The sequence below is a fragment of the Petaurus breviceps genome, unplaced genomic scaffold, assembly GCF_028583685.1.
Source record: "Petaurus breviceps papuanus isolate PSGF00001 unplaced genomic scaffold, PetGlider_PUasm1.0 90730, whole genome shotgun sequence".
Classification (NCBI taxonomy): Eukaryota; Metazoa; Chordata; class Mammalia; order Diprotodontia; family Petauridae; genus Petaurus; species Petaurus breviceps.
In genome coordinates this window covers 13750373-13766274 of record NW_027187324.1, presented here as the reverse complement: position 1 = coordinate 13766274, position 15902 = coordinate 13750373, and the positions used below count along the sequence as shown (strand labels likewise).

The 15902-nt window shown below is 34.5% G+C and overlaps 1 protein-coding gene across 2 annotated transcripts in view; it reads left to right on the top strand.

Moving 5' to 3' along the window:
- The window catches only part of MYCBP2 (MYC binding protein 2), a 301197-nt gene that overhangs the window by 184535 nt on the left and 100760 nt on the right, over positions 1 to 15902 (top strand). For both annotated transcript variants that reach the window (XM_069066842.1, XM_069066841.1), the window contains 3 exons: positions 6652 to 6749; positions 8047 to 8163; positions 8916 to 9056. In XM_069066842.1, coding sequence (XP_068922943.1) covers positions 6652 to 6749; positions 8047 to 8163; positions 8916 to 9056 — 356 coding nt within the window. The remainder of the gene's footprint in view (positions 1 to 6651; positions 6750 to 8046; positions 8164 to 8915; positions 9057 to 15902) is intronic.

Below are 15902 nucleotides of genomic sequence, written 5' to 3'. Positions count from 1 at the left end.
CACACACACACACACACACACACACACACACACACACACACACACACCCCCAAGATAAAGTGAAAAACGTATGCTTCAATCTGCACTCTGTTCATCACTTCTTTTTCTGGAGATGGATGGCATTTTTTATCATGGGTCCTCTGGAATTGCCTTGGATCATTGTCTTGATCAGAACAGCTAAGTTTTTGAAAGTTGATCATCTTTACAATATTTTTACTACTGTATACAATGTTCTAGTAGTTCTGCTCACTTTGTATTAATTCATATAAGTGTTCCCAGGTTTTTCTTAACCATTCTGCTCATTATTTCTTATAGCATTTCCAGTTCTTTGCCACCAGAAAAATATCTTCTATAAATATTTTTTTCTATAAGTAGGTCCTTTTCCCTTTTCCTTGGTCTCCATGCAGTGTAGACCTAATAGTGGTATTGCTGGGCCAAAGAATATGCATGGTTTTATAGCTCCTTGGGCATAGTTCCAAATTGTTCTCAGAATAATTAGACCAGTTCACAACTTTACTAGCAGTGTATTAGTGTCTCAGTTTCTCCACATCTCCTCCAGCATTTTGTCATTTACTTTTTTATCATTAGCCAATCAGATAGGTAGGAGATGGTACCTCAGAGTTGTTTTAATTTGCATTTCTCTAATAAATAGGCATTTAAAACATTTTTTACATTACTATTAATAGCTTTGATTTCTTCTCTTGAAAACTGCCTGTTCATATCCTTTGACCATTTATCAATTGGGGAGTGGTTCTCAGTGTGAATTTAAAAGGCAATTTGATGTACCATATAGAGAGCCAATTACAGCTAATAGAAATGTCAAATGCACCTAAAATAAATTTTAAATGATTTCTTCTTTGGATTTAGTGCATTCAGATATCATCAACAGCAGCTTTGTGACATAGAGGCAGCTAGGAAGTATAATAAAGAAGTAGAGGGCTAGACTCGGTATCAGGAAGGCCTGAGTTCAAATCCTGTCTTAAGACAGTTAGTTATGTGTCCCTGGATGACTCATGATACAGGGATAATAATAGTACCTTGGTATAATTGTGAGGATATCTCTTTTTCAAACCTTAAAGTGCTATATAAATGTTTTAATAGTTATTATTAGCTAAAAAGTAATCTTTACTTTCTTTTAGAATGCCACTAGAGATGGATACATACTTACATCTTTATATATATATATACATATATATATACACATACATACAAACATACACACACACTCATCTACATGCATCCATTTCATTTATATATGTTTTATATATGTGTGTGTATACTCATCTCCATATACTCAAGTTGACTATTTGTCCTTGGACTGGGACCTCTCTTTACTACAAAAGAAAGAAATGCCAGTGCACTTTTTATAATTCACTAAAATATTTTTTAAATTAACTATTGGTAATGATGTGTTATGCTCCAGTCTGATCTTGACAGATTAAAGATTATCTCAGGCTGTTACTTAGTATCTAAAAGTATTTGTGAAGATATAGCTGGTTTTGATAGAACTTTTTCCAATATAATATAAGATCCCTAATGGCAAAGACTGTTTCATTTTTGTCTGTGTGTCTTCAGCAGTTGGCATGGTGCCCAGCACACTGTGGGCACTAAAATACTTGTTAACAAGTGCTGTTTTAATCAAGTGCAGTTAATCAGCAGCTCTTCCTTTTCTGTGTCCTTATTGCTATAGATTCATAGAGCAAATGACACACACTGGGAGACACTGCTGGCAGGTTAGAGTGATGAGTCTTATCAAATAGCATGAGATTTAGTAGGAATAACTGCAAAGCTGTATCATCATACAGTGTAGATAGGGCATGACTAGACAGCAGCTCTGTGTGAAGGAAAAAATCCAAAGGTTTTAGAGGATGTTAAGCTTGATATTACTTAGCAGCAAAAAAATCAAAACAAACCAAAAACAACCCTGTTATCCTAGATTTCATTAAATAAAGCATAGTTCCAAAACCAGCAAGGTAATGATTGTTTTATTGTCACCTAGTGTGTGTGTGTATATCACATTCAGTTCTAGGTGCCCCATTTTATTTATTAGAGTATGGCATTTATAACTGAGTATTACCAATGCTTAAAGATTTTTGTTTTGTTTTCTTTTTTACAAGATGGAAGGCTCACTAGACAGGATTGAGAATAAAAGTATATATATGGAAATGACTATAATGTAAAAACAAAAAATATTAATAAAACTTTAAAAATTTTTATACACACACACATCTACCTTCCCTTTTACCTCTGCTGTTTCATCTGAATAAAGTTTATATATCCTTCCTGGGCCATTTTCTGTAGTTCTTATTCCACCACATCTCAGAGATAAGTTATAAAATCATTTCTGCCTCCTTACCTTAGGATCTCTAATCCTCCTTGCTTCTTACTTCGTGCATTTATATGTAGATTTCTGAAACCCTGGATTTAATCTTGATTTTTTGTGTCCTTTGAGCTCCTGGGTATCTGCTGCTATTATTTTTACATTGTAACTAGTTTATGTAGCATATAGTTTATACTCCCTTATGATTTAAAAACCCTTTTGATTAGATTTTCATAGTTCCTAACAGATATATTCTTGTCAATTGCTGTTAGGAGTACTCTGTTATTAACTAGGAACTTGTCATACCTTGGTTCAGAAATTCAAATCCTCTTCTCAGATCCCATCTTCTTTTTTCAAATGCTTTATTAACTTCTGGTTTACATTATTCATTTCCACCAGATTTTGAGTTACACATTTTTTCCCCATTTTTCCCCTACCCACTGCCCCAAAATAGCAGTCCCACAGGATATCCCCTCCTCCAATCTGCTCTCTCCCATGTGGATCTTCTCCCATACCCCCTTCGACTTTTCCAGTAGGGCATGGTGGGAGATCCCATTTTCTTAAACAGCTGTTCACTTCTCACATACGTGTTTCTCTTCTTAGCTCTTACCTTTGATTGACTGCTGTGATGAAAATACCATGTGTACTTCTGTAGTCTTTAGTTTCATGACCAAGTCTTCATACTCTTTAGCACTGCTTTAGAAATACTTCATACAATTTCATTTTTGCCCAGAAATGGATGGCAGTCATCCTGTTTGGCAAGACTTGGTCGATTCTCCATTATGTCTTGGATATGTCTCGGGGAGATAACAGATCTCCTTACTATTGCTACCAGGTAGCAAAGCCTCTGCACCCTTTAGCAAGAAATCACCAGCCATCATAACTCATATCTTATTATTATTATTCTTATTTGTCTCACCTGATAGTACCTATGGATTCACATCCTCATTCTTGAAGGATAAGCAGCTTCTTCTTTTTCAAGCCTCATCCAGATCCTCTTTTTTAGGAAAAAGCTTCCTATCTTTTGCTTAGTGCCGAGTGTTCAGTGCCCCTTCTTCCCTTTTTCCACTCTGTCACATTTTCCACCCTCTTACTTTCAAATATAATTCAGAATTTTCCTCAATAAATGGAAGTTGCAAAGAACAAGATTGATACAATGAGAAATTTCCTAACAACTGGAGAGATCCAAATATTGAAGGAGTTGTCTCAAGAGGTAATGGGTTTCTAACATCATTACATACTCTTCAAACAGGGATTGGCTAAGCCTTTGTTGGAAATATTTTAGAAGAGATTCTTGTTTAGTTTATGATTTGGTTTAAGTGATCTTTGATCCTTCTGTCTCTTATATTCTATAATTCTACAAAATTTAAAGTTCCACCTTTGGATTAAGAAAAAAAATTATTTTACAAGTATAGAGCAATAATGCTAATTATCATGGAACTATATGAAATGTAAGTTCAGTCTGTATGAGTCAGTAACATGGCACAGTGGCTAAAGGAAATAATGATATACTAGTCAACATTGAAAGGAGTAATGTGAAAGGAATAATTGCCATTCACCATGAGCTCCTTCTCTACTCTACATTTCACAACTCCTTAAAATCATCTCCAATTCTCTCTTCCTTTACTTCAGTGTCTGATGAAGTAGTAACCATTTTCTCTTTGCTAAGACTATTCCCTCGGGGCAGCCAGGTACCATAACACAGCAAGTAAGAGCACCGGCCCCAGTGTCGGGATGACCTGGGATGGAATCTGGGCTCAGACACTTAGCACCCACCCAGAAACACCTGGTCTTATAACCTTGAGGAAGTTACTTAACCCCAATTGCTTATAAAAAAAAGACTATCCCCTCTACTTAATATCCTTGATCTCCCCCTCCTATATTCTTTAACAAATTGCCCCCACAGTCATCTTCATTCTCTTTAAAATTCAAACTCTCCCATTCTACAGGTTTATTTTGTTTCCTGCACAAAGGCCCAAATCTCTCTCATGCTTAAAAAAAATAAGAAATACACATCCTTTCAGGTTATCTTCCTATACCCTCTCCCAGCCCCAGGCCATCTCAGAACTCACCCAGGTACTGGGGTGGCAAGAATAGCCACTACCACTTAAAATGATCTTTCCTCTTACCCCCATCTTGTCAGGTTGCTTGGTTGTTCACAAGACATAGAGGAGGTGAGAGTCGATAATTTCATTCCTTTGGGTGAGATGGAGTACCACCAGGTCTTTCTGTGCTTGCCACTCCCTCTTCAGATCAGATCCTCCAGCGCTTACCATTTTCCCTACCTCTATGCTTTGCTGTTTCTTGACCCTATGATTCTCTCTAATCTAAGGACCTTCAGTACTTTCATCTGCTTTGCAGCTCAAGCTTCTTGTATGATGAGCCCCCCCGCCTTATGATGAGTCTTGTATAATGTGAGTCCCTTGAGTTCAGAAGTTGTCTTGATTTTTCTTTTTGTATCCCCAATACTTATCACAGGTTTGGCCATAGTAGAGCATTCTGTAAGTGCTCTTTAATACATTCATCTCTCTTCTCTTTTACAAAGTCTTAGAAATAGCTTATTTTTACATTACCTCCACTTCCTTTCATTTTTTCTCACTCACTTCTCAAATTTATACAGTGTGCTCCCCAGCTTTATCACTAAACTGAAATGGCTCCTTCCATTGTTACCAGTCATCTCATTATTGCTAAATCTGTTGGCCTTTTCTTGGTGCTCATCTTTCTTGATCTCTTTGCAATATTTGACATTGTTGACCATCTCACTCCTAGATACTGTTGCCACTCTGAATTTTTGTACTCTCTTGATTCTCCTACCCACATAACTATCAGTCTTCCATTGTTATCATCATCCATGTCTCCCTCAAGTTGTGGATATACTCCGTGGTTCTGTCTTAGGCCATCTTCTCATTTCCTTTTATATATACCCTCCCGTTTGGCGACTTCATCAGCTCCCCTGTATTCTATTAGCATTTCTACAGATGACTTCCAAAAATAGAAATCTAGTTCTTGTCTCTTGTCTGAACTCTAATCCCACATCAGCTGCCTATTGGACATTTTGAACTGGATGTTCTGTAAGCATCTCAAACTAAGTAAGAACAAAATGCATTATGTTTCCCATGAAACCTGTCCTCCTTTCATTGCTTCTTATTCCTGGAGGGGTCCATAATCCTCATGGCTACTCAGATTCACAATCGTGAAGTCCTCTTTGGCTTTTCACTGTCCTTCATGGCATGTATCCAGTTAGGTGTATCTTGTGCTTTCTATCTTTGCAACATCTCTTGAATTTGTCAACTTCTCTCAAACCAGATGACTACCCTCATTCAGATCTTTGTCACTTTTCACCTGGACCACTGAAATATCCTCCTAGTTGGTCTCCCTGCTTAAAGTCTCACCCCTTTCCAATCCATGTTCCACACCACTACCAAAGCAACATGACTAAAGCACAGATATAACTTAGTTACAACCTTGCTCAGTAAACTCAAGGGATGTCCCCATTGTCTCTGGAATAAAATATAAACTCCACTGTTAGTAGAAGGCCTTCACATCCTAACTTTAGTCTACCTTTCTAGGCTTACCACACATCATTCCTTTTCATGCACTCCACAATCTGGTCAAACTGGCCTTCTTGATTTTCTTTACACACTTCCAATAGAAAGACGTTCCAGGGGCGGCTAGGTGGTGCAGTGAGTAAAGCGCCGGCCCCAGAGTCAGGAGGACCCAAGTTCGATTCCGGCCTCAGACACTTAACACCCACACAAAAAAACTAGCTAAATAACCTTGGACAAGTTACTTAACCCCAACTGCCCTCCAAAAGACAAAAAAAAAAAAAAAAAAATACCCCCCAAAAAAAAAAAAAAAAAAAAAAAAGACATTCCATACCTTCCTTCTGTTCCTTGCATAGGCTATACCCTATGCCTGGAATGCATTCCCTCCTCACCTTCACCTCTTAAAACCACTTAATAAAAGTCTACTCAAATGTCATCCCCTACAAAGAACCCTTAGGTATAGGCTAGACAGTACTGCCTCAAGAGCCCTTCCAACTTTTTTATATCTGTGAAATAAGTTGTTGATTCAACATTTTACTGTTGTCATTTATATTGTAATAATAGTTTTTCAATGAATGACATTTTCAAAGTACCACTGATGTCATTTTATCTCTATCATTCTCTTGCCCCACCAGATATAGAAACACAACATAAATATCAACCATCATGTATAGATCTGTAATATCTGTTCATTGTACATCATTATTTATCAAATATTCAAAATGCATTTTAACATATTTTTCTTTAATGTTATAATTTTTGTTGTTGTTTTTCCTTTTGTTAAAGATGCTGGCTTAGAAGTGAAAGTGAAAGATCCACCAAAAGGAATGATCCCACCTGGAACTCAGTTGATCAAACCAAAGGCTGAACCTCAGCCAAATAAGGTTAGAATCGAGTTAAATAAGAATCAAAATTACTTCATAGCATATTATAAGAAAAAATGCTTCTTTTAAAATAATAGCTATAGGACATAAATTACAAATTACAAATTTTTAGTGATTCCTAATTTTGCTATTATTTGTTATATTTATTATTATTATTATATGTGATATATAAATTATATAAGATTATATATGCATATAATAATACATATAATAATATTGTTTATTATAATTCAGCAAACATTTCTTAAACCTCAGTTCTTTCCAGAGTACTTTGCTAACTATTGGGAGAGATTGAAGGTTTAGATATCAGTCCACATAGAGCTTAAAATCTAAAAGGGAGATAAAATGGATGAATACCAGTTAACTATAATATGAAATTATGCATAAGTGCCTTAGGAAGGTACATGGCAAGGTATCCTGTGAATTGCAAGGGAGAAGGTCATCACAGACAAGAATTGAGTTTTATAGAACAGGTTATAAATTATTCAGGTTTGTTGGCAGTCTGAATGGGGAGATAGAATATATTCTGGGTCTATGGAGCATCATGATAAAGGCAAGAAATATTCTGGGATGTATCAATGAGAGACTAGTCCAGTTTCCCTGGAAGGTAAAGAGAATGCTGTATATCAGTATCAGATATTACTTGTAAAAGTAAGCAGTTAGGAACCATAGAGATTTCTGAGCAAAGGAGCAATACTACCAAATTTTTTCAAGTGCCAAGCCTTCCAGCACAGTCTAAATCAGATTCTACTTTGTTTCTCTATTTCTTATTTGAAATTTAAGTAATACACAATAGAATATTGTACCTTCATTTTTGTATCATTATGTATAAAACTGACAGATTTCAAGAAGCATGTTTTCAAGGAAAAATATGAGTTTCCTTATATCTGCATGTTAGATATAGAAAAACTAGCATCCATTTGCTTATATTTAAGGAGCTATATCAGTTATGTTCTAGCCTCTACTAACATAAAGAGGTAAGTTATAAACTTTTTCTTCCTTTATTAGGTCTATTCAAAGCTGCAAATAAAATAATAAATTATAACAAGCTTTGTGTGAATCGTTTTCCAATCTTATTAGTGTAGTAGAGTATATTCTGATATTTTCAAAAGGTACTTTTTTTATGATTTCAAAACAAACCAGAAACTAGATATGGATTACGAGAAACCAGCAACAAACATTTTTGAGACATTTTCTCAAAAATGGAGCATTTTAAACATCCATAGAGTTTATTTCTTCTTACTTGCAACAGCTCTGTTATAAGTTCTTCCTCCCTTACTATCTTTGCTTCTCTTAGGTTCGAAAATTTGTGGCCAAGGACAGTGCAGGGCTCCGTATCCGTAGCCACCCTTCCCTTCAGAGTGAACAGATAGGCATAGTAAAAGTCAATGGAACCATCACTTTTATTGACGAGGTAATTTATAAGGAAATTTCTGGATGTGAATTTGAGTTTCGACTTTAATTGTTCATAATTTCTATGAAAAAATAAGTTTTCTGATGTTTCTATTTGAAGAGTAGGATTAAAGCTATTGTAAATAAAAATTTAAGGACTTTGGGAGGGTAATATTTGTTTATCCAGTCTCACAAATGTAATTTTTCTTTACCATGATGAAAATGTGAGACTATAGTTTAAACAGGTAATGGTTACTTTGACAACTTACTTATATGTAGATGTAATAATTGGCATAAATTTCAAATGTGAAATCATTAGAAAGATAAGCCATTTTTCTTCAGTCTTTGAAATGTTGCATTTCTTCCAAGTCATGTTTTCTGTTTTACTCCAAGGTGTGTATTTTTTTTGCTGTAGCTCAGTATGGTAATTTCTAGCAAAACAGTGAGACACTTGCTTATGAACAACACCTTTGGGAAAAAACTTAATTCCTCATTCTAGAATGATCTATCTTCTTGATGCTATTACTAGCTGGTAGTAATTTTTTTTCATAACTCCATTGTGTCAGTTATAATCATGCTTGGGCATCCTTTGCTGCTTCCTCCCCAACCCGACCATGGCCATGAATTCTTATGGTCTTTCCTTTTTCCATTAGCTAGTTGCTTAATTTCCATGTCTATCATTGTCTGCCTGCTTTCCAGTCCTTTTTAAGTCCTTGCTACTCTCATTGCAGTTACAGGAGGGCATGGCTCGTTTTTGTTGCTTGTTTCCCATAGATCCACAACGATGATGGTGTATGGCTGAGGCTGAATGATGAAACAATAAAGAAGTATGTACCTAACATGAATGGTTACACTGAAGCCTGGTGCCTCTCTTTTAACCAGCATCTTGGCAAGAGCCTTCTGGTCCCTGTTGACGTAAGTAAAAGGTGCCTTTGAAAAATGTTAGAGGTACACTCTGTCCTCCTTACAGGGCTTTCTTTAATTAAGGCTACAATTTTACAGTTCTGAGGTAAATCACAACTTAATTTGAAAACTTTATAGATGCTTGAATCCTTAAATTTCTCCCTAATGATGGTGGAGTGTTGAAAGATTAAGGTCCTTTAAACTTCATATTACTTATCTATAGGGAAAAGAGAAAAGTAAAAAACAGAAGCATTAAATTCTGCAGTAGAAAGTGGAAAAACTGATTAAATATGTGTTTTTCCTTTTTCATTTGTACCATTATTTGAACTGAACCTCAAACTAAAATTTATAAAAACAAACTATACTTCCTAGAGAAGTTTTCCCACTAAATTGCAGTTTTGTTTTCTATGTTGGTGGTTTGTAACTCATCTTTGTGTTTTGTGTAAATTTGCATCATCTTACAATGAATTACCTTGATGCTCTAGAAAGTAAAGATACAAGACTGGCTTTAGTTTTCAGTGGTGATAGATTTTGTTTTAGCAAAATCCTCGAACCTTGGAATAATTTAAATAGTCTTTGGTAAAAATCATCTCCCTTGGAAACCACATTTGTGGCCTTCAGATAAGTTCAGTGAAAACCATTTTAGTTCAGTGAAAAACTGAGGAACTTTTATATGATTACGATTTATGTATGAAACTAGCTCAAACTTCTCTTGATTTATACACTAATAGATATAGTTGGAGAAAGTGAATCTGTGCTAAACTAAGTGGGCATTTAGATAAGTTTCAAATTAATCCTTTTTTCTACTTAGCATTTGTGTAATATTCATAACAACATAGAGAACTAAAATATATTACAGATTTTTAAGTTTGCCTATTGAGTTATAGGATTTCTAATGAGTTTTGTATAAACTAAGCTAAAAAATATTAAAAGTTAGTGATAAGGTTCTTAAAATGAATCTAATACTAGAATTAGAATTAATATGGAAAACGTAATTAAGAAATAGGAAAATTGGGGTGGCCAGGTGGCTCAGCGAGTAAGAGCACCGGCTCCAATGTGGGGATGACCTGGGGATCAAATCCAGGCTCAGATACTTAGCACCACACCCAGAAATAACTGGCCGTGTAACCTTGAGCAAGTTACTTAACCCTGATTGCTTAATAAAAAAAAAAAAAGAAATAGGAAAATTTATACTAGTAAACCATCTCTTTTTATCACTCTCTGACATGTGCCCACACTATAAAATTGAAAAAGAAAGGAAAGGCGCGGCTAGTTGGCGCAGTGAATTAGAGCACCAGCCTTGGAGTCAGGAGGACCTGAGTTCACATCTGGCCTCAGATGCATGACACAAAAACTAGTCATGTGACCTTGGGCACATCACTTAACCCCAATTGCCCTCCAAAAAAAGCAAAAAAAGAAAGGAAAAATATTCAGGAACTGCAGAAATAGAGGACAGATTGGTTGTGGGTAATAACAGATTATAGTGGTAAAAATTTGATTTCAAAGTTTGAAACCTGCTCCACAGTGGCAGATGCATGGGATATTAAAATTTAGATGTGTAGTTATAAAAAACCTATTGTAGGCATTTTTCAAAGATGTTAGCCAGTTTTGCCCTTTTTTTTATTATCCTTAGAACTTGAGATAAGATGATCATTGCTGATTTATTGGAAAAATTCTAATGACAACTAAAACCTAAATGACAAGGTTTTGAAGACTGATAATAAAATAAACATTGGTTTTAATAGTAAGTAAACATTATTTCCTAGCTGCCTCTAAATTAAGGACAAAATTTCCACAATCTCTTTGAAGAAAAAAAAAACATTTGCTAATGTAGACAATAATTTGAAAATTACAAAAGCAGGATAGTAGACTTAGACTGGCCTAGGAGGCAAGATGGCCTGGATTGAGAGCATGTCACTGATCACAGGCATTTCACTTAACCTCTTAGTGCTGTGGCATATCTAGATTACCATTTAAACAGGAAGGGTCCTTGCGTAAGTACAACTACCCATGATGGGCAGTTCCCTTGTGACACTGAAAAAGTATAAAATTTTCTGAAGGGCTTTTGAAATGAGAAATTTTGAATTTAGCAAGAAAAAAAAAGTAAGAATATAATTAGCTTGCTTCATCCACTATCATAGGCATCATATACTGCATTCCAAAACCAAATACCCCATAATTTTTAGATTAACTGCTTTGTAAAAAAAAAAAAAATGTTCTTACTATTTCTTCCTCCATTTCTGTGGATAATTGAGAAATTATATTATTTGGGTTCTTTTCCTTGATACTGTCATTAAAGTCTCTTTTGAGTATAATAGAATCCCTTCTTAAAGGGAACCATAGTAACCATACCTTGCTAATCAAGTTGCAATAAATTATATTAAAATAAAAATTCTGATCATGTGTTTTCCTAAATTCTTGAAAATGAATCTATTTAATGAAAGTAATGTGGCAAAAAGGGCAGCGGTTTAGGATCCTGCAGACAAACCTAAATTCTAATCCTTTACTTGTAGAATTAACTAATCACTAAATTTATCTGGGGCCTTTTTCCCCTTATCTGTTAAATAATAATAGCTAGCATCCGTATAGCTCTTTGAAGTTTGCAAAGTTTTTTGAATGTGTTATTTTATTTGCTCCTCATAACAAACACTTTGAATTATATATACTCTTATTGTCTCTATATTGTAGAAGGGGTAACTGTGGCTAAATGAGGTTAAGTGATTTGACCAGGATCACACAGCAAGTAAATGTCAGAAGCAGGATTTGAACTTGGGTTCTTCTGACTCTAACTCTAGTATTCCCTCTGTTATGCCACCTAGTAGCTTGGATTATTAAATAGTCACTAAAGTACCATCCAGTCCTGAAATTTCATGATGACATATTTTGGTTCAGTGTTTGTCCTTTCTGTTTTAACTGTGTGTATACCAGGTTTACATTGTATGTAAAATGAAAAAAAATGAAGAGTGGGCAGCTCTGAGTGTGGTCAGAATGGAGGAAGGGTTAAAAATAATCTTGTGCAATAGGTACATAGCAATAAAGGGCAGGGACCCAGTCAGATACAGAGTGAAGGAGTTTGGGACAGGAATTAAGTCAATAGTTGAGTAGTATGGAGAGAGTATACCTGATCTGTTAGACAGAAACCAAATGTCCTAGGTTTGATATTTCAGTTAATTGTACCTATAATGACATTCCTTTATTATATATATTTCTGGATACTCTTTAGGCCCTATTCTCCCACTTGGCTAATTTCACAGTGCTAGCTACATATTAAGTGCTTAACAAATACTTTTTGACTGATTAAATCTGTACTGTTTTAATAGATTGTTAATAGCTATTTTAGCAGTAACTTTACATTTAAGAAAAAAATTAAAGTTGCAGTTCAGTAAATGTTTTTCCCAAATTTAAACTACATATACACAAACACATATCAGTGTTATATTTTTAGAAAGAAATAAACGTGCCTTCTCATCTTTATTAGATTGTTAACTCCTTTCATTATTGGAAGGAATGTATATTATTTACCTTTATGCCTTTTATAGCACCCAGCACTGTGCCTTACACATAGCTAGAACTAAATATATGTGTTGAATTAATAAGTTAATTTTTTTTTTAGATTTCAGAATCTATCTGACTTGTTGAGAGATTCAGAGTTGATATTTGGTACAAAACCAAACTGGTAAATTCTGTCACACACTTAATTATCACTATTTACAAATATTTTAATATCCATACTCAACATAATCTTTCTTCCCAGAATTGAGAAGACAAGAATGATATCCCACAGACATGCTCATGTGTGCACACACATGGAAAAATGATCAGATTCAACAGTTTAATAGATGAGTGACTAAAAATAAATATTTGCAGACTTGTTGGTTACTTGACTGCCACAAGATATTAAATTCAGCACATATTTGTTATGTGCATAGTACTATGCTATGTAGTGGTTTCATAAGGATTAGCCAAGGAAGACATTGTTTGCAGAGATTGATTTTTCACCTGAATATAGGCTTATGGAAGGTGGCATGTGGGTACTTAGCTATTTCAGGTATTATAGGCAACTTGAATAAGAAAGTAGATTATATAGAGAGCATATATAAGAGCACCATGTATTTGCCTAACTGGGCCCCAGTGAATAGGTTATAGGTTTATTGGGAAATCAGTATAAAGATGTCAGGAGATTATAAAGGAATGGAATGTCTTAAGTCTACAAGTGAGCAGTAGGTAGAATGCCTTGAAACCTATTTTCAGAAGTCTGACTTCTTTCTCAAAAATGAAGTCATTAAACAGTGTGTATACATATTTATGTTTTGGAGAAGATTAAGATGTATGCTAGAAAGATAATATTTCATCATTGTATATTACAGTTTTCAAATCACTTTCACTCACATTCACACATATCTCACCACATCCTTAGGAGGAAGGGCAAGAATGAATAATCCCTTAATTGTTCAAAGTCACATAGCTAGGGAAAGGCAAGTTCAAAACTAGAGCCTGGACTTTCCATTTTTAATTTGTTTTCTTTCCACTGAAGCATACTGCTCCTCAATGTAGGAAACAAGAAAATTTATCAATAGAATCATACTATTGTACATTCTAGTAATTTCTACATTATCCTAATTCCTACAGCAACAACTTGGATTTTTTATCATCTCTGCATATTTGGAGTAAATGGTTTCCTAGCACTTTGGACCTGCATAAAAGACAAATTCTATGACTTAGTCTATGTTTTGGTACTCTAAGAAATGTAGTTGAGTCAGACAACTACCATTTATTAAGATCCACTATGTGCCAGGCACTGAGCTTAACAATGAGGAAAAATTTGTTTTCTCCTTGTACTTTGCTTTATACGGGACCCTCTCCTGAAAGTGATTATAACAAGTCTGATAGTTACAATGACAAAATAGTTGGCACAATTAGTTATGGTTTAGGACAGAACTAGTTTAATTCAGATACCTAGTAATACCTGGCAGTTGCTGCCTTTAAAAAAAAATGATTGCATTAAAAGCACAAACAAATAATGTGGGAAAATATAAACTCTGCTTTTAAAACATCCCATATATACTTTTATCACTCAAAATTTTTAAAAGGCATTTTTCCACCTTCTTCAGTACTCCAAGCTTCACCACCACACACACCCTGATGAACCTAACTAGGCAGTCTTCAGATAACAGGCATAGAGTCTGCTTTTCTAACCTTGTGTAACTTGCAAGTGATTATGCTTCCATAGTGCAGTTTAAGTTTTGAAAACTCTGGATCACTTCCAAAGCACACAAGGATAGGTAGAATTTTAATGGAGGAACTTATTTAACATATGATGCAGTTTTGTAAGGGACCTTAGAGATCATTTGCCCCAGCTCCCTCTTACAGGTAAAGAGATTGAGACCAAGGGAGACTAAATTGATTTTTCCCAAGGTCACACAGGTAGTAAGCATAATAGTCAGCATTCAAATCCATGTCTTGTAGTAACAAACCAAACACACTTTTTTCACTATACCACATTTCTACATATCCTTTAAGGACTGAGATTAAGATTTAACTTAAAATGTTTAAGTATTCTGTAGGTTGTGGATATATATTTTATTTGATTGTCTTTATAGTTCTGTGATTATATAGCACTTTGGAAAAATTCTTAATAAATGTAAAATTTGACACGCTATTGTGTCTTTATTTATGTAGTCAAACAGTGAAAATAACATTCCTCTGGCCTTCCTTTTTCCATTGGTTTGTTTAGCCTAAAATTGCCTTGAACAAGGAGTAGTTTGGTGTATAGATTAATAAAGGGTTCTATAGTGTTATCACTGGATGTTATTTCTTTTTTTGTTTTGTTTCATTGGGTTTTTGTTTTGTTTTGTTTTGCTTTTTGAAGGGGGGAAGGCAGGGTAGTTGGGGTTAAGTGACTTGCCCAAGGTCACACGTGGATGCTATTTCTGATGTACTTTTAGTTCATTTCATTTTTTGTCAGGGATTTTTGTCCTATCACAACAGGTTTTTCAAGGAAAAATATGTCATTGTATTGAGTATTACAATGCTATTGTCAATCAGTTTAAAAAACAATTTGCAAATGGGTTATATTGAGAATGCAGGCTTTTTTTTTAAGGTCAGAACTTTACATTAATATTCTATATCCCTAAAACCAAGGCTTTCTTGTGTTAAACATTCAAGAATACTGTAATCTGTTGTTTTCAAACTCTAGGTCCTTAACACTTGGCTTCTTTTATTACTTCATAAAGTCTTTCAATTGGAAATTGCTTTTTTCCTAAATAATTTTCATTTGGTAAATGACTGTAGAATAGGTGTGCCTATCAATTTCATCCCAAAGGTTAAAATAATTTTCATATTTGCAAAATCCACTTTTTGGGTAATTTTTTTTTACCTTTTAAATGAACAGTTTGACCCTCAGTTTATAATTACAAATATATAAATGTTGTATTATCTTAAACTGTTATTTGTATATTTTATATAACATATAAATAATAAGTTTATAAAAATAAGGTAAAAGAGAGGTACAAGCCTTATATGTTAGTGTGACATTATCATCACATTGCTTTTTTCCTGCAAATTCCATCTGCATTGCTTTTCACAAATAGCTTTTAACAACAACAAAAAAAGTATTGCTTGCAAGAGAACTGCAGAAAATTGTTTTATGCATGAAATGTCTGCATAACTGTTATATGTTGGGGGTAAAAGCATAGGCCAAGAGACAATTAAGAATGCATTGTAAAAGTTATTAATATGTTGTGGTTATTATCACCCATAAGACAAAAGTGAAGTTAACCAGTATAGACTTAACAGTTTTTTAAGTACTATTTCAGATGACTTTGCATTGCACAATTATTCCTCTTTTCTCAAACTAAA